The sequence below is a fragment of the Podarcis erhardii genome, assembly GCF_964252035.2.
Source record: "Podarcis erhardii genome assembly, chromosome: 4".
Lineage (NCBI taxonomy): Eukaryota > Metazoa > Chordata > Lepidosauria > Squamata > Lacertidae > Podarcis > Podarcis erhardii.
The window spans coordinates 53,402,411-53,422,064 of NC_138508.1; the positions used below are offsets into that span (position 1 = coordinate 53,402,411).

Genomic DNA, 19,654 nt, shown 5'->3' on the forward strand with positions numbered 1-19,654 from the left:
CCCGAGGGTATAAGAAAGCGACGCGCGCGGGGGCTGCGGCTGAGGTCACGCAAGCGCTCCGAGTGCGGGATTTCAGGTTCGTGCGCGCTGCGGCGGCGGAGGTGGTGGTTCTGAGGCGAGCAGGAAGATGGCGGTGCAGAAGGCTGTTTGCGTCATGGCTGGCGACTCTCCCGTCAAAGGCGTCATTTTCTTCGAGCAGAAGGCGAGTGCCGGGCTTGAGGGAGCAGCTCCCCGTCCTTCGGGGTGTCCGGCGCTGTGAGGCTGCTCGGCCGCCTGGTCCCGCTCCAGGCTGCGCGCCGCCGCCGGGCTTTCCCTCGCGAGGCGGCTGGGTTGGGAGGCGGGAGGAGGCTGCTGCGCCCACTCAGGTATTAGCTGCGCGCTGAAGGTCGCTGGCCGCCCTCCCCTCCGGAGTCAGGGCCGCTCCTGTCAGCCGGGTTGGCCGTCGGGTAACGGCGCCGCCTCTGGGGCTGCAGCCTCGGGCCGAGCGGTGGGAGCTAGAGCAGGCGCCGCGGCTCCGTGGCATCAGGCCAGGCCTCTCGTGCGGCCTCTGCCTAGCGTGAGCTGGCTCCGAGAGAGGCCGGCGGGCAGGGGTCCGATTAGATAAGAGGTACCTGGGCGAGTCACGATGAACTTTAGCCCATTTACAAAACAAAAGGCGTAAGAGCTAACTCGTGGGTTTTTTAGGGGATGGAAGTCGTGGGGAAGGCTTCTAGGGAAGGGGAAACGGTTCGTTCCAGTTCTGCATAAAATCTAAACCCGCAGGTATTTTGAGGTGCAATAACTCGCTTCCTCCGTCAGGACCAGTAGGATGAGTATCTCGGCTCTTTCAGGCTGCCACTTTCCCTTCCTCTTGGCGCCACCGTTGGGCAAAAGTTGCCCACAGCTGCTCTGGGGCACCTGTTTCTTTCCCTTCTCTTTATTATATACATAGCCAAAGAAAGGGGAATGTGCTGCAAATTAGGTTCTGTCCTCCCTGCCCAAAAGAAAAGGGACAATATGCTGAGTCATGGCTGCTGCAAAGCGTAACTTAAACCAACTTGCTCTTGAGGGAGAAAAAGGAAGAGTGAGAGTTGTGAACTCTAATCTCCTGGGCAAACAGGTTTTGCAGCCTCTGCCTGAATTTACTTAGAAGTATAAGGTTTTTTTTCATGTGATGTACACGCATAAGCTAGGGGGAAATGTAACGCGTCGTTGAAATAATGTGAATAGCAGGACAGAAGCATAGCTATGAAGTATTTAATAGTGAATGAGGATCTTTGTGCTAGATCTTTGAAAGTTTGTGTATATGTATTTTATGTGTTGTAGGTTTTAATAAATGTATAAATATCTTTTTAAAAGCTGCTATAGATGATAGTATGAATGCATTTAGAAAGATCTGTTACTCTAGTTACCTTTAACTATGAAGAAAGCATGTCTGGTTCAAAGAGGTTTAATATTAGGTTTAGTAAAGGTACCCCTGACAGTTAGGTCCAGTCGCGGATGACTCTGGGGTTGCGTGCTCATCTCGCTCTATAGGCCGAGGGAGCCAGCCTATATTACTATATTAGCAGGACTGTAAATGTAATATACAGAGCAATACATTATGGCAGGTGGGTAGCCAGTGTGGTGGCCCCTGATCATCATTCCTGAACATTGGGCAGGCTGGGGAACAACAGGACAGTACCATGTCAACTACTGCTGCCTTATTGCCACCATGACTATTTCTAGTTTCAAATATATTAAGTGAGAGAGCACATGGGAATTTGATAGAAGAGAATTATTTATATATTGTTGCATTTGGCAGTATATTTCAGAACTAGTATGGAATTCATTGACCCTTAACCTTTAGTGTCACGGTTTAGGCTCCAAAAGTTCTGATGGTGCTTGACTATTTGAAGGACTTTGCTGTATCTTTGGAAATACCGGTTCTTGCATGCTTATAGACATTTCTATGGAGACTTCGCTGACAACAGTGCAGTGCATTGCAAGCAGGAAGAAAATGATTTCGAACATTTGTGCTTTTTGATCATTTGATCCTCAAGATAGATTACAACATCTTACAAACTACAACACAGCCTTTATTCCAAATAACTATATCCCTGTAAAATACTCTTTAATTTTCATGTAATGTATACTGGTGTACTGATTTTGTTGGATTCCATATAATATTTTTTATGTAGCGGTGTGGAAGTCTAGAAACTATTTGTTACAGTTCAAGCTACATCTTGTCATCCTCAGCAGGTTTGCATCCTATGCAATTTCTAATTTAATGTAGCAGTATCCTGCTGTTGTGAACAAATCGTCTCTGAAGTGAGTGAATAACTACAGTCAACACTAATAGGCTGTGGGATAAATACTTGCCTAAGTGGAATGTAAGCACAGACTTGCATATCATTCATTGCTAAGTTTGTGAAATATTTTGCCCAAGGCTATTTAATGTGCATGTTTATCTTGTTAAACAGCTAACCAGAAAATTAAAAAACACACCAATGTGCACCTTTGACATCTTGTTTAGATTTCATTATATTACTACTAACATAGGAGGCCCTGGTTGAAATGGGGCATATCACTTTCTGCCTACCCTAAATAATACTGCTGTTGGACTAAACAGCTATGCCAGAAGACTCTACAGATCAGCAGAGGGTTTTGTGGATCCACTGTTTCACCGTCAGCCAACACCTGAAATACATTTGCAGCTTTTTCTGCCCCTTCCCTCTGGAAGAAAGAGCCTGGAACCTAAATGGTCATTGACTGCCAGGGAGCAAGAGACTCCATCGTATGCATGACCTCAGGTTCCTTCTTATAATTGTGAATTGCAGGGAATAAATATAATTATCAGCGGTAATGAAAAGTCAGGTTTAACCATTTTATCAGGGAAATGCTTCATTTCTGAATGCATTTATTAAAATGAGATTGTGTGAATCCAGTAAGATAAAATGCTACTCAAAGCAGCATTGTAACAAATCTAGTTTAATCAGAAACAAAATGTTGATTTGTATCTTCAGTTTGAAGTTTATAAGGCATCCTAGAGAGTAGTTTACGAAATGTACACTTACTAAGCAACTTGAATTGCTGTTGGTTATGAGCGTTGCTTTATGAGAAGCTTTAAATGTCAGGCATCCCATCGAGGTCACTAAAAAGCATTTAACATGTTGGCTCTCCATATAGCAGGTGTAAACCTTGCATTCTTGGTTTTGCCATAAGTGCATGCATCATACCCTTGTCTGTCACTGGAGAGACACTTATCTGGACCAAGGTGTGCATAAGAAGTTTCCAAACAAATACACCTCTTTGATACACCACTAAAATCCAGTTGTGGGACTGTAGGCACGATGATGATGATGATGATAATTAATAATAATTTATTATTTATACCCCACCCATCTGGCTGGGTTTCCCCAGCCACTCTGGGCGGCTTCCAACACAATATTAAAATACAGTAATGCATCAAACATTAAAAGCTTTCCTAAACAGGGCTGCCTTCAGATGAAGACAGTAAGATTTTCTAGGTTCATGCTGAGTACTATGCCAACATTCTACTGTAGGATCACACTTAAGCATGTATTGCTTGAAGAATCAATTCTCTCCTCTGTACAATGTCATTTTCCTTGGAGATGGAAGGACTTTAAAATGGATGGTTTGTCTGAATCTTTCTATTCATACTAATCTGTTTCAGGGTAATGGACCTGTAACTGTTTCAGGAAGTATTAGTGGGTTAACTCCAGGAAAACATGGGTTCCACGTCCATGAATTTGGAGACAACACAAATGGTAACATTATTGCTTTTGCTCTTACAACCTACAAAATGTTTTGTAACAACAGAAACATATATGGCCAATAGTATCTTAATAATGTAAATATTAGTTTGCTAAGCAATAAATACACTTCTACTCTTGGGGAAGCAGTTTTGTATTTAGCTTGTGATGTGCATGATGCTGGCCTAGGCATTAAACACTTTGAAAATTTTCTCCCTCACACTTTTAATTTAAATTGTGTTAGATTATGTTCATAAGCATCCTGATAAAATATCTTGTTTATAAAAGATAAAGAGTTTAAGGCTAAGTCCTGAGAGCTATCATATATGGATTTGCATAATGTGACACATGTGGGGGAAAAGACTGACTTCAGGTAACTTCTTATAGGATGTACCAGTGCAGGCCCTCACTTCAATCCTGAGGGGAAAACACATGGTGGACCAGAAGATGAAGAAAGGTTTAGTATAAAACAGTTTCCTATTTGTGTATGATCTTGAAGTACCTTCTACCTTATAGTATAATGGCTTGCTTCCCATCAAGTAACAGTGCATTGTATTATCTCCCAACACAGTGAAGAACCAGGATAGGTTCCTGTGCTGCAGACAAATGTAAAACTGTAGATGGGACCTAAAATTCTGTGTATTTTACTTTTGGGGCATCCCTTTTTTCTATTTACTGTAATACATCTAGGATAACTATAGAAACAACTGGACTGGAAATTAGCAGTAAGAAAACTGTCCCTTATTTATTCAAGCAATAGTGTCTAAAAGGACTCCTAGCTGAGTATGTACTAGCACTGGAGAAATTAAGGACCAATGCTCATTTTTCTTAAACTTTTCTTATTTGTTGCTCTCTTCAGTGGCACAGTCTGCCAGTTGTGTCTGGGTATTACTGTTCTACCGCTGGTCCACACCTCTTTCGGTTTGTAGACACTGTGCAAGGCTTCCTGTCTCCCAGTGGTGTCCTTTTTCTGTCACCTCCTATTCATTCCTCAGATCCTACTTCATAGCTCGTCCTTCCTGATGCCTGTTTGGCTTTCATAATTGTGGGCACCCAGCTCACTTGGTTCCTCAGTTCATTCCTGAAGGATACTTCTGTCCATAGACCTTAAGAATATAAGTCAAACTTTCCTTGTTATGCAACTGCTCTGTTGGTCAATCATTTAGCGAACATTCAGTGATTTTTTGCTGCAACACAGTCAATTAGAGTGGTCTGGTGGGGTGGAGGGCTTGAAGGCAACAGCTAATTTTTAGCCTCCTGAATTGGTAAAAAGGCGATGAATAGATGTGTCGAGTACTGCTTCTTATTCAAAAGGGTTACTGACGTGTTCTCAAATTAAAAAATTAAAAATAAAGCACAGAAAACATTAAGGCGAAGAACCCTGCCCCCTGTGTTAAATTTCTAAATTTAGGGCCCTATGGTCTGTGTCACACTAGTTCGAAGACAGAAAGATTTGTCCTGCATATATTTTATTCAGCATTGCATAAAATAAAAATGTTAATACAGGCACTACTAGAACAAACAAAATACAGCCATACAATTAGAGGCATCAATAGTTGTGTACATTTGAATTACAATTAAGTTTCATTTTTTAAAATGGCCATTCTAAATTACATATAGGACCCCACCTGAACTCTTCAGAATTTCCTGGAATTTTGTACGCTTCTAAATCCCTCTCCTTGTGTTGCCATTACATCTGAAGCTATTGGAAGCACATGGGTCGAAAATTCCAGTATTTAGACCATGATAAAAACTCAGCAAAACAATGGCTTTAACAGGAAAAATTAAACTGTCCAGTATTAACAATCACTTTATATAATTTTTTACTAGTGATGGCTTATTGTCGGGTAGGAATGATGTGGTTTTAGGCATAACTGCATGTTACACTGGTGGAAGTTTTTACAATTAGGGTAGACAGCTTGAGCTGGCTATAATATCATCTTAACACTTGTCTATATATTTCAAGTACCTGTTATTGAAGCTGAAAAGCACCAGCTTCGTATGTTTCAGCAGTTGTGTGTCACAGTAGCACCTCAGTCAACTGCATTTAGCAATCATTACAGGTCGTATTCTGCTTATAAAATCCAATCAACTATTCCAGGCATGTTGGTGATCTTGGAAATGTGACTGCAGATGGTTCAGGTGTAGCAACAGTATCAATACAGGACCATGTTATTTCTCTCTCGGGGCCACATTGCATTATCGGGCGTACTATGGTGGTAAGTATTTCTTTGAGCAACTTCCCTACAAATTCTGGAAAAATACATCAATATAATTTTTTTACCTGTGGATGGTTTGCTTCAGTACTTTGACCTAGAGGTCTTGGCACAGAGTTACTGCTTCTGATTCTCCTTAGACATGCTTGCTTACATAATGTAGGTGCGTTGGGCATCACCAGCACCAGAAATGGGCTAAAGCGTATTGGAAGCCTGGAATTCTTCTGAGCATTACTGCACATGATCAGAGTCTTGCTATAAATTCTGAGGTGAAGAAATATCCCAGGTATTTTAAGGAGCTCCTCACTTTGCCCCAAAGCTTCATTCCCAGCCTAGCTTGAGAAGCAGTTCGTTATAATATTGCATGTACTTGGGCAGAGCTGCAGGTGTTTCTGCTGTAAAATTATCGCTTAAAATATTTTGCTATACACTACTCAGTACAGGCTTTTGGTGAGGTGCTGGTTCTTTTCAACTGCAAGTGCAAATTTGGAAGCGTTCTGTCAACCTAATGGGGAAGCTAGCCAGATCTGGTTGACTATATGTAGTGTGTAGAGTACCCATAACAGAGTGGCAGCAAGCCTTGTGGGAATACACAGCCACTACCCCTAAACAACTTATTTCCTAACTTAGTTATTTCTATGATATTTGTAGATTACTAATTATTTGATGTATAGTATTTATCCTGCCTTGGACCATTTGCACCATGTGGTTGAAACTTACTTTCCCTCAAATTATTTATTAATGTAATAATCTCCACCTTATCTATCCCTTTTTAGGTTCATGAAAAAGTTGATGATCTGGGTAGAGGAGGAAATGAAGAGAGCAAGAAAACTGGAAATGCTGGTGCTCGTCTAGCTTGTGGTGTGATTGGACTGGCCAAGGCTTAAGATCTTTGACAGTGGCACTGTATACCAAAACCTACATGCAGAATGTAAATGTACTTATAGAACTAGCAATTATTTGGCTTTGTTTAGGATAAAAAGCAACTGTTTAATCTTACGGCTCTGTTAATTGGGGTTTAAACCAATAAGTTGTCTTATTTTGTATACCTTGTAATTAAAGTGGCAGTAGAACATTAGTTCAAGAATTTTTGCCTTGATGGACCAAAGCACTGCCAGTTCACTTTGATAGAGGTGGTAAAGTCCTCTGCTGATTTCATCATCTAATCACATCTGGACAACTGAAATTACCTGATAGTGGCATAAACAAGCTAGCTTGAGAGAACCCTAGTCCTGAATGCTTTGCTCTAAATATGGTATAAACCTAGTAAGTTCTCACATCAGCGTTTCCAATGGGGAGGGGTGACTTCTCATCGATTCCAGTACATCAGATAAGTGTAGATAAACCCAATCATTAAATGAAAAATTGCTTCTGAAGTCTACTGTTACTGACTCCAATCAAACGTAATCTGTGACAAACTAATTGCTGCAAGTGAGATAGCCGAGTCTGCCTTTCTTGTGAGCTGTTGGAGAGGACATAAGAGAATGCCGTGGCTTATTTAAAAGATCTGCATCTTGGGATTGTGAGTTATAGCTACAGAGTAGACATTCCTACTTCCTGTAGAAGCCATGTTCTAAATCTTTATATTCTTCCTTATTTAGGCAATATGGAGTAGCTTGGGTTTCATAGAAAACATATAGGGAGACTGATAGTGTCTCAGCAACAACCACTTTGAGCTATCTGAAATAGCTAAACTGAGCTTTGTATAGTGAGCTATTCAGCTGCATAGCTGTAGAGGGCTACTGTGCATATAAAAAACTTGTTTCCACTATGTCTAGCTATTGCTATACATATTTGCCATATTCTATTTGACATTTTAACAAAAGTTCTTAACCTTAGTAGAAATTCATACCAACATCACACAAAGTGAGAGCGGTAGATATTGCAGATGAACATGCTTAATAAATGGTAAATGCTATGTGCCGAACATGTCAATATTAATGTGATTGCCTGCTTTGGAGAAGGGTATTGGCTAAAACCCTTTAATGCAAGAGGCACACAGAAAGCACATTTTTTTCTATATAGCTCTCTTGAAGGTTTGGCAATTGTTTACATGCTTGAGCAGGTTAGACCCTTGCTCACCAAGACTGACAATCTTACCTGAAGCCCTCTAGGTTGCAGCGTTGCCTTGAAATAAGCTTGGGTATATTGTACTTATTTTCAAATAAACCTTGACAATAGCTTTGTCAAATTGTGTTAAAAACAAGGCAGATGACATACTGGCTCTCAAAGTAACAGTGACAACTACTGTCAGTAAACATGGGGATTAAATTTTATAATCTTGCTCACTTGGGCTTTACATTCTAACACAGTTTAAATTAGCTCTCCATAGAATTTGGAGGAAGATATTCTCTACCTGGCCTGCATAATTTAATTGTAAAAAGATCATGTTCAATCATAGCCGTAGGTTTTAAGAGTTAGGTTACCGATGTCAAATTTCAAAAAGCAGTTGCAGTTTCATGCCTGTTCAGTTTCCTACTTCATGAAATAGTTAACTATTTTTTAAAATTGAGTTTTGGTGCATTTCCTAAATGGCTACTAGCATAGAAACAAAGGTCAACGCATGGAAATCGATGTCACAAGTATATGAAGTTTCTCTTTATTCTACCACTGCAAGATAACTTACCTACCTCACATTCCACTTCCCAAAAAATTAAGGGGAAAAACTCATATGAATGGGAACAGTAACTGAACTGAGCATGTCAAACCATGGGGTGATGTAATTTTTCAATTTGCCAAGTACTGCCTGCATTTCAGAATGCAGCAGAGGGGCTAATAAGTCAATACTTGCTCCTCTAGCGTGTTACAAGCAATTTGACAGTAGTTATGTAGTAGACAAAACAGGAGAGAGAACATTCAAAAACAGATTGGAATATAGTGGTAATTTGGTGCCTTACCTCCCTCAAAAACACAATGAATTAAATTTCAAAAAATAAGGTGTGCTTTCCACAGGACGCAATGTTGAACTTTTTTTAGGGCAACATTTACCACAAAATCTCTTGGATGGTGAGGAAAAACAAAAACAAATAAGTGATTTCACTGCAAACACTAGGTTTCCTCTTGAAACATTTAAGAGCTATTTTTTTCCATCTAGAATAGTCATGTTAATTAAAATTCAGAAATCTAAGAACATAACTACCACATATACTTCATTTTTGTGAACTGTTACACAAACATGTTTTAACAGCTTTAAACAAAGTCTAATTTAGACTCCAGTACAGCATTAACAGTTCAAACTTTAAGATGTTGAACAATCCTTTACCACTTCTGTGCAGTGTAGGAAGAATAGCACACATTAAAGTTTGTTATGAAAATAGAGTTTATTAAAAACACATCCCTATTTGTTTTTAGGAGCTTTTACCGTTACCTTCACTTAAATTAAAAAAAATAGCACTTCTAATTCTGACTTGTAAACTTTTTAAAGTCAAAACTTTTAAAAAGTTACAGCAAAAAAAGGGTAATGGTTTATTCATTTCTTTTGTGTTATTTTTGTAGCTATTTAAATAGAAGGGAAGCAATCAAATTGCTTACATATCCCATAAACTATGGAGTTGTGAAATAGCAAAAGCAAATATACAGCATACTGTACAACTCTAAAGCTCTACACTCCAATGTCACTTTTTTTTTTTTTGACAAGTATTCCAGTCTAGCGAGGAGCCTCTGTGACTGAGCCAGTAGACTCTTCAGGTTGTTCAAGAGATGAGGTAGTCTCAGATGTTAACTCTTCAGCAGGTTTTGCACCTGTGGGTTCAGCCTCCCCCTTTTTAAGTTCTGGAACAGAGTCTGTATTTTCCACTTTGCTGCTCTGGGGTTCATGGTTTTTAACACCATCTACCCTGTCTGTCAACTCTGGTTTCTCCTTTCCTCGATTTTCGTCCTTTTCTCTGCGAGATTCCCTATCTCTAGAATCTCTCTCTCTCTGTCCACTGAAACGCCTATTTCGTTCCTCCAAGTCTCTGTGTCTATCACGTTCAGGGCTTCTTCTTCCCCATTCTCTCCTTTCACGATTACCGAGGCGTTCATGATCTCTGTCGTCATTGCGGTTACCATAGCGGTCCCGTTCATTTTCTATCCGATTTCCAAAAGACCTCCTTCCAAACCTTTCCTGGTCTCTATTTGGAGGAAACGGCTGCCTGTCATTCCTGAACTGTCTTCCATCTCGGTCATCGGGTCCACCAGGCCCTCCTCCAGGCATTCCACCGGGCCTTGCAAAGTGGCCAGGTGGGGGGAAAGGGCCCTTCATCCCATGAGGCGGAGGCATCCCAAAACCTCCTGGGCCTGGAGGTGGGCCTCTGTGCATCATATGGGGAGGCATATGCCGAGGTGGCATCATTGGAAACCGTTGCAGATGAGGCGGTGGCATTCCTGGGGGTCGCTGGAGTGGTATCAAACCAGGCCGTGCACCCAAAAGGCCTGTGGAAGGCGTCTGTAGCCCAATCACAGGGCTGGGTGTAACTCCTTGAGTACCTGGCAAACCAAAAGAAATAAAGTTGTAAATGGATGCAAGATAATGTTCTATTTTTCTGCTGCTCCAGCAAGCTGCAACCTACAATCCCCTAAGCAATTCACACACTGCAGGACTTATTCCTGACTTTCTCAACCAACCTTTGCTCCAACACAACTGCCTTCCCCCATGTAGTACCAGCATTTTCACTCAACATTAAGCTCATTTAAGTCCCATTTATTTTAACACAATATATTTAAGCAGGTAACTCTCCCCTTGCATTTGGTAGGTGCTCCAGTTCAGATGAATCATACCCAAATATAGTTAAAAGAAATGCAACAGAAGGGAGGGCTTTTGTTATAAATGAAATCTTCATCACACATAAATTAACTCCCCTGTTTGTGTACACAGTCCAAAGTAGCTTTCTGCAGCCTCCTCCCCCCAAAACTTTTTATACTGTAGTCCTACAAAGTCAGTTCTGCATGTCATCTATATGGCATAGCACACACATCTTGGGTTTGTATAAAGCTCAAAGTTGGATAAAAAAAATTAGACACACGTACAAATACCAAACACATATACAAAGATGAGAATTAGTGTATTCAGCTCAAAGGTTGCCAATATGGTGGGCATAAACACCAGTGTGCTCACCATTACTGCCTATGGCACCTGCGAAAGGGCTCAGTAAAAATACAAAACAATAATAATCCATAATGCATGACAGGCTGTTCTGCTTTTCCTGCTTAGCTCCTGTTTGCACTGGCTTAGCCCCCTCATAATGTTCATATTTCATTGGACTAGGTATGTACCCTCCTATTAGTTCTGAACAGAGGTGCAAGAGAGCACAACAGTAGCTGACATCGGTTCCTGCTTGCTGGCATAAGCCAGGTGGAATACAAAAACTTTCTGTACAGTGCTACCTCAGGTTAAGTACTTAATTCATTCCGGAGGTCCATTCTTAACCTGAAACTGTTCTTAACCTGAAGCACCACTTTAGCTAATGGGGCCTCCTGCTGCCGCCGCGCCACTGGAGCACAATTTCTGTTCTTATCCTGAAGCAAAGTTCTTAACCCAAGGTACTATTTCTGGGTTAGCGGAGTCTGTAACCTGAAGCATATGCAACCCAAGGTACCACTGTATTTGCAAAGCTTGAAACAGAAGGTGCCTGCTGAATCTATTCCACAGGACTGGGCCGATGACAGTAAAGGCTCACTTTTGTGTTGATGTCAAATGAGCTTGACCAACCTGGGAGACAACCAATGGCAGAGGATCTGAGTGACTGCACTGGGTTATATGGCAACCCACAAGATGCCCTAGACATAAATGCAAGGACCTTAAACCTGGCTCGGTAGTAGACGGGCAGCCAATGCAATGGGCAGAGAACAGGCAAATAAATTTGTATTTCTTCTAGCAATTCCAAGAGAGAGAGCACACATGAAAGTATGAGTCCCCACTCCCTCCCCAGAATAGCAACTAGCAGTTATTTTATCCTCTTTTAACATAACAAAATCAGAGTTGTACTAAAGGAAACAAACTTTGATCAGACCCCAAATGGTCTCTCTCCAAAATGGCCTTACATTTCATCTGACATGTATGCTCAAAAGCATAGTCTTTTAGTCCTGCAAATTTTAAACCTTTTTCCAGCGGGTGCCACTACCAAGAAGGCCCTCTGCCTGGTTCCCTGTAACTTGGCTTCTCGAAGTGAGGGAACCGGCAGAAGGCCCTTGGCGCTGGACCTCAGTGTCGATGACCGCAGAACGATGGGGTGGAGACGCTCCTTCAGATATACTGGACCGAGGCCATTTCTGGCTTTAAATGTCAGCACCAACACTTTGAATTGTGCTCGGAAACGTACTGGGAGCCAATGTAGGTCTTTCAAGACAGGTGTTATGTGGTCTCGGCGGCCGCTCCCAGTCACCAGTCTAGCTGCCGCATTCTGGATTAGTTGTAGTTTCCGAGTCACCTTCAAAGGTAGCCCCACATAGAGTGCATTGCAGTAGTCCAAGTGAGAGATAACCAGAGCATGCACCACTCTGGCGAGGCAGTCCATGGGCAGGTAGGGTCTCAGCCTGCGTACCAGATGGAGCTGGTAAACAGCTGCCCTGGACACAGAATTGACCTGCGCCTCCATGGACAGCTGCGAGTCCAAAATGACTCGCAGGCTGCGCACCTGGTCCTTCAGGGGCACAGTTACCCGATTCAGGACCAGTGAGTCCTCCACACCCGCCTGCCTCCTGTCCCCCAAAAACAGTACTTCTGTCCTGTCAGGATTCAACCTCAATCTGTTAGCTGCCATCCATCCTCCAACCACCTCCAGACACTCACACATAGCAACTTTTTGACAATCTATTCATATTACCAAGAGTCTTCTAGGTGGGCTGATAGTAAGCTTCTAAAGAATTAAAGCTTCTAAAGAATTGGCAACTGTTCAGCTTCCTGTCACCTTTAAGCCGGAACAAGCTTGATAAGTATTTTTCAGAAGAACCATGGGGATCTCATAACTTCTCAGTGTCATCATTCTCTTTAACTGCAAAGTCAAGTGGTCAAATGCCTAGGGAAATGGTAAATGACCCCTGGATGGTTAAGTCCTGTCAAAGGCGGCTATGGGGTGTGGCACTCATCTCGCTTCAGGCCGAGGGAGCCAGTGTTTGTCCTGATACATCTTTCCGAGTCATGAGGCCAGCATGACTAAACCAATTCTGGCACAACGGGACAGTGATGGAAACCAGAGCACATGGAAACGCTATTTACCTTCCTGCCACAGCAGTACCTATTTATCTACTTGCACTAGTGTGCTTCCAAACTGCTAGGTTGGCAGAAGCTGGGAGCAATGGGATTTCACCCTGTCTCACGGATTCAAACTGCCAACCTTCCAATTGGCAAGCCCAAGAGGCTCAGAGGTTTAGGCCACAGTGCCACCTGCGTCCCTTTGGTCAAATGCCTATCGGTATGGAAACCAAAGGCAGCCACTAAAAATAAGGAAGTAGCTTGTATATATATTCTACCTAGGTTTAAATAGTTTTTAAGATCCTAAACATTTTTTAAAAACGTGCCTGCAAGAACTTGTGAGTTTCTAAGTTTTATGGAATGTTAATGACCATTAAGCCTGCAGAAATAATACTAAAAACTAGGCCACCCAGTTTTAGGGATGGTATTTCCAGTTTCACATGGAACAACCACAACAGTAACTTTTCTTCCTTGCTATGGTTAGTTTTGGGAGGCGGGGGTAGGAAGCCAAGCTACTGCTCAATCACCTATGGTAAAAATCTGAAATTTTCCACCCCAGAGAAGGGGAGAGGGTTTAAATCAGGTGAGGCTAGTGTGTGGAGCTCCAGATATTGCTAGATTCCAGCTTCCATTATCCCCAATGGCCATGCTAAGCTGAGGCTGGTGAGAACTGGAATCTAACAACAGATGAGCCAACATCAGGTAAACTATGCAAGTCATCATTTAATTCTGTGGTTCAGAGTAACTAAGACAGAGGAAACCAGAGAGAAGATTAAGCAGGCTCCTCAAGTCTCCAAGAGCCTGTAAATGGTATTCTAAAGGGACGGAATAGGGTTGGGGATTCATGCTACTTACTTTTGGTGTGTGGATGTGTTACATTTCTCCTTGGACTATCCAGGGATATTTTATGCAGAAGAAAAAGGGGGACGACATCTTTTTCCATTTTCTGCTGTCAAAAACCATCCAACACCTCCCACATTTGAGCCAGTCTCAAACGGAAACCCTCTAGGACCATACAGAACTGCTGGGAAAGGCTAAGGTGTGCATCATTTCACCATCCCCTCACACATGAACCCACACAGTCTGAACAGGACTGCAAGGTGCCTATTCCAGGCTGGCTGAAGCAAAGAACACGCCTTTGAAGGAATGGCAATACGCTACAGAATTATCTTATAAGTTCCTCTTGCACTTGTCATAATAAGATTTGTTCCATGAAGTGGAAGCTTCTTATTTTCCCATGTAGCAATACATGCCAATTACTCAGAGTTCACTAGTAAATTTCCCTTAGGAGTCATTTTCAGGTTATGATAGGAAAAGTGACAGCTAAATGGCATTCGCAACATAAAGAGTTCAGCAAGTTTTCATGCTCTATCCTAAAGAACAATAAAACTGAAAATACCTTAGGCTTAATGAAACTAAGAGATGAAATATGCACCAACTGTTGTAATACCACCAAATATCTGAAATGCAACAGTGTAGTGAATCCAAACAGTTCTTGAAATATCAAGAGCAATGCAGAAAAGATTACGAACTAGGCCATAATTTATCCTAGCACAAACCTAGTTCTCAGATTTCTGTCCTTGGATTAAAAGTTCACTGATTTGAAAGCCATGCCAAGGAATTAAAGTTCATATGCTTGCTAAATAGTAAAGGTAAGCGATCCCAACCCACTCCTAGTTAATATTTCACAGAGATGATGTTTTGTAATTATTTGCTTGAACTGATTATATCTGGCACAAGCTACCTTAGCTTTTTCTCCAACAGAATTTTAGCTTGGTTTCAACTTGGCTGACTTGGCAAGGAAGTTACAACTTGAAAGCTTGCACACCATCCTTACCCAATTTAACATTCTTGTGCACTGGCCATTACAGCAGAAACCATGCTTTATACAGTGCTAATACACTCATTTGGACCAAGTTATTGTTTTTACTAAATGTGGTTAGATTTGTGTATGGTTTTTTAAATTGTTTACTGATGGATGTCTCTTAAATATGCTTTAGACACATTAAAGATATAGTGGTGATGACAATTTGCTTTGACTTGGAGAAATACTACATTCACACCTGTTCTCTATTCCAGAGTTTCCTGTTAATTATAAGACTTGTGGCCAGTTCTCATAATCATTGTTTTGAGAATTCATGGTGCATTTCTTTCACATTGGGGTAAGTGTACAGCACATACGCATTTTACACAAGCAGGTTTTCTTGCAGTATCCAAGACAATAGTATTTCCCAGCTAAACTTTCCAAGAACTTTGTAATCCTGCTGTGATTTGGTTGGTCAAGTACTTTGAACATTTTCCTGTAGCAGACTGAATCCCCTGTCGCATTGCTACAAGTTTTTTGGGGTTGACAATGAGTTTTTGTGCATTTTCAAGTCAGGGTCTCCTACTGCTAAACTTACAAATGTGTTTATATAAAATTTCCAACTCTTCAGGGATCAGCAATCTTATATTCCTAAGGTGTAGATGCACATTTTCAATTCCCCAAGCTTCAAATCCATATTTCTTTAAGAATTCTGTGCTACACAGCAATAAACAGAAACCTAGACACATGAACTTATTTCAGTGTTCACCTATCTCATGAGATGGGAGTGAAAAACAGCAGCAAGATTATCCCCGTGGTACTCATGTGCCACACAGAGGATGATATGCTAAGTGAACATTGTACTGAATGTGGAACACAGGGGTGTGATAATTGCAGAACACATAAAATGTGGTTGGGGAACCCTTGGCAAATAAGTCATGGAAGAATAAGGCAAAGAACCAGTTCTCTAAACAACTATTGGGGTATGAAAAGTGGGGATGTATATAAAATACAGCAAGGCAGAGGTGAGCAGACACCAGGTTTGCAGGATTGACTTTGTTTTGTTCTAGGACCTCAAGTTCCACCAGCTGGAACCTGGTGCAAAAGACATACTTACAATTAAATAATTTGGAGCCCAGGAATTTGTTTTGAGTATCAGAACTGAGCAGAACTCGTAGTCCTTCCACACAAACATCCACTCATTACCTCAAGCTATCCTCATTTCAGCAATATACTATGGGGTGAGGAGAGCCATTTTGCAGTGACTGTTATGAGAGACAGAAATCTTAGCCAATCTACTGCAGTTCACACAGAGCTCTACCTGTGGATCCCAACCTATATCTTCCCAATCCTGGGCTAAGGTACTCAGATAATAACAGGGTCAACATAGTCTTCTGAAATCTACCTCCCTGTTATTCATTTAATAAACTTTTAGTTTTAAAAAGTTATCAAAATTTAATTACTTTTAGTGCTGGCTTAGAACAAAAACTTTTTCATTTCATTGTAAGTCATTAAGTAACAAGCAGAACATAAATGAAACACATTTCACAAGTAACAGAAAAGATGACAAGCTAAAAAGAAAATTTGTGGAAATTCATAATTAGAATGCAACCAGAAGAACTGTGTGTTTTATCATTTGATATGGAATCTTCAGCTAGTAGACTGATAGCTTCACAATTATGGGATGTCTTTGACAAGCTGAACAAAATAATTCTTGAGTATCACTGAGTAACTGAAATAATTCCCCCCTCCCAGAGTGCCTCATCATTTATCTTCAGTCTCTGAATGTTTTTTTAAAAAGAAACACATGACCAACAAATTAATTAACGTAGGCTGTTCAAATGAGAAAACATTAATAAAAACTCAGATATTAACCCAGAAACAATTTGCAAAAATCTAATAGTGTAATAATGTAATGTTATCAGTCGAGTTGGAAATTGTACTGTAACTGAATTGGAACCTTGAGTTGGAAATTGTACTGTACTGTAAATAGCATATATAATTATATAGCATATATAATTGTACTGTAACTGAATTCCTATCACTTTGAACAATCACAGAACTTTGAATGTCTGAAAAGCAACAGGAATCTTAGACCTAGACCTTATGCTTCCCCTTTCGGATCATGAATCTTAGACCTAGAATCTTAGACCTAGACCTTATGCTTCCCCTTTCGGATCATGAACAAAATAAATTATACAAAATTATGTATATGGTTTAGCTGCATAATTCATGCAGGTTACAGAGTTCATATTTTCTTAGTGCAGAATTTCAGTTACTTCCTGTCAACATTTACAGAAGCAATGTGGCGTTGTGAACCAATGTTTATGTATATTTTAATTCAAAGTTACATCACACACTTAAACTCATAAAACTGTAGATTATTTGCGATTCAACTTTTTTAAGCTATCAAATCCGCATTCCCAGGTGGAAACATTACTTGGGGATCAGCCACCCCAACCTTTCTGGAACTGTATCTGTAGAAATGGCAGCAATCTAGGACCCTTTTTCCTGACACATCTGGAAAGCATTATATTCCGTATGTCACATTTCTACATGGTAGAGCTGGCATGTCACTTGAAAATGCTTGGGATGTTGCCAGAAATGTGTCTACATAAGATACTCAAAGCAAAAGCAACTCTGGGTAGTCTTCTCAGAAGAATCTTCCTGTTTTCCATTCATGTGTGATGCATTCTTCCATGTTGTTCCCTGTGCAGAAGATTCTCTCCCCCCAGTACAGTTTAGGCAGCTTTCAGATTAAGTTATGTTTCTCAGAATTTCCTTAAGCTATGATTTCATAGCCTTTAAAACATGAACTTATATGCTATTTAAAATCACAGCAACTTTAAAAATCTGCGAAAGCTTTTCATTAAAATTACTGCATAGGAACTAGTTTAGCTTTCACAGGCCTTGAATGAAAGACCTAGCAGAAGCCGCTTCCACACACCTTTAGGTTGTTGGTGGCACCCAGAAATAACTACACAATATACATAGGGTCTTGGAATCCAGTTGCTCTTACAAGAGGATTCAGGTATTATAAATGCGAGGATACTGCTAGAAAATCATTTTTGAACTGGGCTGTCTCCAAACCACAGGCTCATTTTCAAGAGTAGATATGTGGATCCAGCAGACTGCATACAAGTTCCTATGCCAGTAAAAGTGGCAGGCTTCCAGGCGTACTTTGCTAGCACAGGGACCACATAATATGCCTCAACCACATCAGTACTTTTCAACACTGGCGCAGTATGCGGCTCCAACCATATAGCAGCAGCTGTTCAGCCATGCCTCACTTTGTAAAATCTGGATCAAGTCTGAGTTAACTTATTCAATATATATATACAACTTCATTAAATGGCAGCTGTTTGTCAACAGTGAATATTGCAAACGACCATGAAGGAATGGGATTTGCTTTCTGAAACATCAAGACATTCTACACCTCATCAGACTGAGAGCAGAAATTAAGACCGACATCTTTGGAAATGTACACTATCCTCTGATGCTCTGCTTTACCCAAACTGTATGTGGAAGGCTCAGGCCAACCCTGTTTAAATACATCTGTTTCATTTAATATGACCACCAGATAAGATACCTGGAAGAACTCATGCAAGCATTTGTGCACAGAAGTCAAGACTCATATTGACAGATGAAAACAAGTAATTAAGAAGGTAAAATCTTGAGTGGATTCTCTGCATTTTTATTTGTCACTTAAGCAAATTCCATCTCCCTTTCAGAAGACTGCCAGCTGGTGGTGCCTTTGCAATTCATATACTCTTGCGCTTCATCCAACTCCTGAGCACAACTTGATATGGCATGGAGATTGTGCCCTGAGCCATTCATGTTAAGTAATCAACAGATTAGTTTTTTTAAAATTTCTACTTCAAAGACCACTGATATAACGATCAAGTGAATACAAGGTGTCATGAGCATGAGCTCACTCTGAAGTATTAATCACTGCTTTTTGCAAAAGACTTCTGAGAGGCCCAAATAATGTACTTCTTGTTGGTATCATTACTGCAGTATGTCATATGACCTCCATTATGTTCAATGTGTGTAAGATGCCAAAGCATTAGATAGGTTTCAATTTTGAAGAGCGGTACCTCCAGTATATTGATGACACCCAATTTTCTCCCTTCCTTCCTTCAAAGCCTGCCATGTAATTTCAGAATTTATATAATGCTTGCAGGAAGTAAGCAAAAAAGCTGATAGAAACAGTCTGGAGAAGAATGAATTGCGGATAGTTGGTAGTCTTGATGACATCTATTGCTGATAGCCTTCCTGCAGTTCTTTAGACTCAAGATGTTCGGGTATTCTGAATTCATTGTTACGTGTCCGATTCCATGCAGAGGTCAGGGACATTTATCTTACCAATTTCCACCTTTAATGCCTCAGAACTGTGATCTGTCAAGCAGGTCCTCATACCATTCCCCATAAAACTGAACACTACTTTAAATAAACTTAGATATGTTGATCTAGCTTGTGTAGAATGTAGTCTACTCAACAAGAGAAATAAAAACTTGTTAAAACACTTGAGGTCCCATGTCTCAGCTGGATAGCTATATAGCTTTCCAGGAATAACTGCACAGATGTTTTTTACATCAGTTGCTTAACTGCTTTGCTCCAGTACTGCTTAAAAGGAAACATTTCAATTCCCTCCAGATTTTCATGTAGCACAACAGTACCAGGGATTATAGAATTAGTCTTCCTAGAATATTTCCCAAGACCAGGCATT

The 19,654-nt window shown here is 40.7% G+C and overlaps 2 protein-coding genes and 1 long non-coding RNA gene across 5 annotated transcripts in view; 1 reads left to right on the plus strand and 2 right to left on the minus strand.

The window, feature by feature from the left end:
• Positions 1-20: 20 nt before the first annotated feature.
• Positions 21-7,326, plus strand: SOD1 (superoxide dismutase 1). 2 transcript variants are annotated; one of them, XM_081859327.1, is made up of 5 exons: positions 21-202; positions 3,656-3,749; positions 4,122-4,191; positions 5,836-5,953; positions 6,727-7,326. In XM_081859327.1, exons 1-5 carry the CDS (start codon positions 128-130, stop codon positions 6,835-6,837), a joined length of 468 nt encoding a protein of 155 aa, XP_081715453.1. In that variant the 5' UTR covers positions 21-127; the 3' UTR covers positions 6,838-7,326. The 2 variants fall into 2 exon arrangements, with proteins under 2 accessions (XP_081715453.1, XP_081715452.1); XM_081859326.1 differs by lacking the exon at positions 21-202 and having other exon boundaries at positions 3,524-3,749; positions 6,727-7,028.
• Positions 7,327-8,526: 1,200 nt separating this feature from the next.
• Positions 8,527-19,654, minus strand: part of SCAF4 (SR-related CTD associated factor 4) — a 43,169-nt gene continuing 32,041 nt past the window's right edge. For both annotated transcript variants that reach the window (XM_081859265.1, XM_081859264.1), the window contains exon 20: positions 8,527-10,417. In XM_081859265.1, the coding sequence (XP_081715391.1) occupies positions 9,597-10,417 (821 nt within the window). In that variant the 3' untranslated portion in view covers positions 8,527-9,596. The remainder of the gene's footprint in view (positions 10,418-19,654) is intronic.
• LOC309340507 lies at positions 15,277-17,033 on the minus strand. Its single transcript, XR_014156049.1, has 2 exons — positions 16,951-17,033; positions 15,277-16,873 (listed from the first exon to the last, which is right to left on the minus strand). It is a non-coding gene; the product is annotated as an uncharacterized lncRNA (long non-coding RNA).

Bases quoted from the DNA above. Each gene is read 5' to 3' on its own strand.
- SOD1 (XM_081859326.1), top strand. From the start codon at position 3,539: ATGTATTGCTTGAAGAATCAATTCTCTCCTCTGTACAATGTCATTTTC. The intron at 3,750-4,121 runs GTAACATTATTG...AACTTCTTATAG, and splicing joins ATTTGGAGACAACACAAATG to GATGTACCAGTGCAGGCCCT. The intron at 4,192-5,835 runs GTTTAGTATAAA...CAACTATTCCAG, and splicing joins GGACCAGAAGATGAAGAAAG to GCATGTTGGTGATCTTGGAA.